General features: G+C 45.8%; 1 protein-coding gene across 1 annotated transcript in view; it reads right to left on the bottom strand.

Annotated features, from left to right (window-relative positions):
- Positions 1-1,231, bottom strand: part of LOC106511567 (NF-X1-type zinc finger protein NFXL1) — a gene marked incomplete at both ends in the record, with an annotated part of 13,449 nt that extends 12,218 nt beyond the window's left edge. Inside the window, 3 exon segments of the mRNA XM_014000325.1 lie at positions 59-192; positions 351-395; positions 1,053-1,231. Coding sequence (XP_013855779.1) covers positions 59-192; positions 351-395; positions 1,053-1,231 — 358 coding nt within the window.
- Positions 1,232-1,478: the final 247 nt, after the last annotated feature.

The raw sequence follows: 1,478 nt of genomic DNA on the forward strand, positions 1-1,478 counted from the left end.
GTGTGTGTGTGTGTGTGTGTGTGTGTGTGTGTGTGTGTGTGTGTGTGTGTGTAGTTACCAGGGTGACACAGCAGCAGACAGGTGTGTCCACAGGTGGGTTTGAGCTCCTTCTGACACACGGAGCCACAGGAGTGAGGAACCAACCAGGGGTCAGCTGGAGGATCCTGCAGTTTCCCACAGTAACACATGTACCTGAACGCAACACAGACACAGAAACCACAGCATGAAACCATTCACAAACAAACAAACAAACAAACAAACAAACAAAGCCTCCAGGGAAACGTCCACCTGTCACTGAGTCAACAACCTGAAGCTGTTCCTGTGAGGAGGGTCCTGACCCCCACACGTACCTGTTGGGTGTGGAGCTGGGAGGGTATTCTGTACGACACTTTGGACTGAGGAGGAACACAAACATCAGGGTCAGGATCTTAAAGTTTACCTGGTTCAGAGTCACTGAAACCATCTGCTGTAGACAGGTTAGATAAAAACTGCTGAGTCACTTTAAAGGGTCTGTGACATCACATGTTTGTAATAAACATGAACGTATTTTTAGAAAGATAACATTTATAACATGGTGTAAAACAAACGTCAYGTCACTGAGATGAACAGTTGTTGAGATATCTGCCTGTGAAGAAACAGGAAGTGATGTCATAGGATCAGAATGTGAACAGATCGTTGTTACAGACTGTAGAGTCTGATGTTTCTTTAGATTATTTTGTGTTTCTATCAACAAGAGACAAAGTTAAAGTTTAAATAATTTTGTTTTAATAAACAAAGACCAAAGAGTTTATTTTATTAACGAGTTCACCTATGATGTCACTTCCTGTTTCACTTTGGCTGAGTCAAATTTAAAAAGGAAATAGGCCAGTTATGGTACAAAATGTGTAAAATCATGTGTATTATGGTAATTTTATCAAATATAAAGATGTTTTCTTTGACTTTGGGAAGGACAGACGTGTCACAGATACTTTAAAGGGACCTGCAGGTCTCTGCTGGACCCACAGGTCTCTGCTGGACCCACAGCTCAGATGGACCAGGTTTTATTTCCTCACCAGGGCCACGGGTGCTGCTTCTCACCAAAGTCTTCATCAGTCACAGAGGAGATGAGGAAGACCGAGTCTCTGGCCCACTTCTGTATGCAGGGCAGGTGGAAGAGGGAGAAACATCCGGTGCAGCTCCACACCTGCAGCACAGACCACAGGATCAGGTCCACAGGATCAGGACCAGAAGATCAGAACCAGAGGATCAGGACCAGAAGAACCACAGGATCAGGACCACAGGATCAGATCCACAGGATCAGGACCAGAGGATCAGATCCACAGGATCAGGATCACAGGATCAGGACCAGAGGATCAGAACCAGAGGATCAGGTCCACAGGATCAGAACCAGAGGATCAGGACCAGAGGATCAGAACCAGAGGAGGCCTGGTTCAGTGTGTGTGTGTGTGTGTGTGTGTGTGTGTGTGTGTGTGTGTGTG

Source organism: Austrofundulus limnaeus, unplaced genomic scaffold, assembly GCF_001266775.1.
Source record: "Austrofundulus limnaeus strain Quisiro unplaced genomic scaffold, Austrofundulus_limnaeus-1.0 Scaffold2931, whole genome shotgun sequence".
NCBI classification, from domain to species: Eukaryota; Metazoa; Chordata; class Actinopteri; order Cyprinodontiformes; family Rivulidae; genus Austrofundulus; species Austrofundulus limnaeus.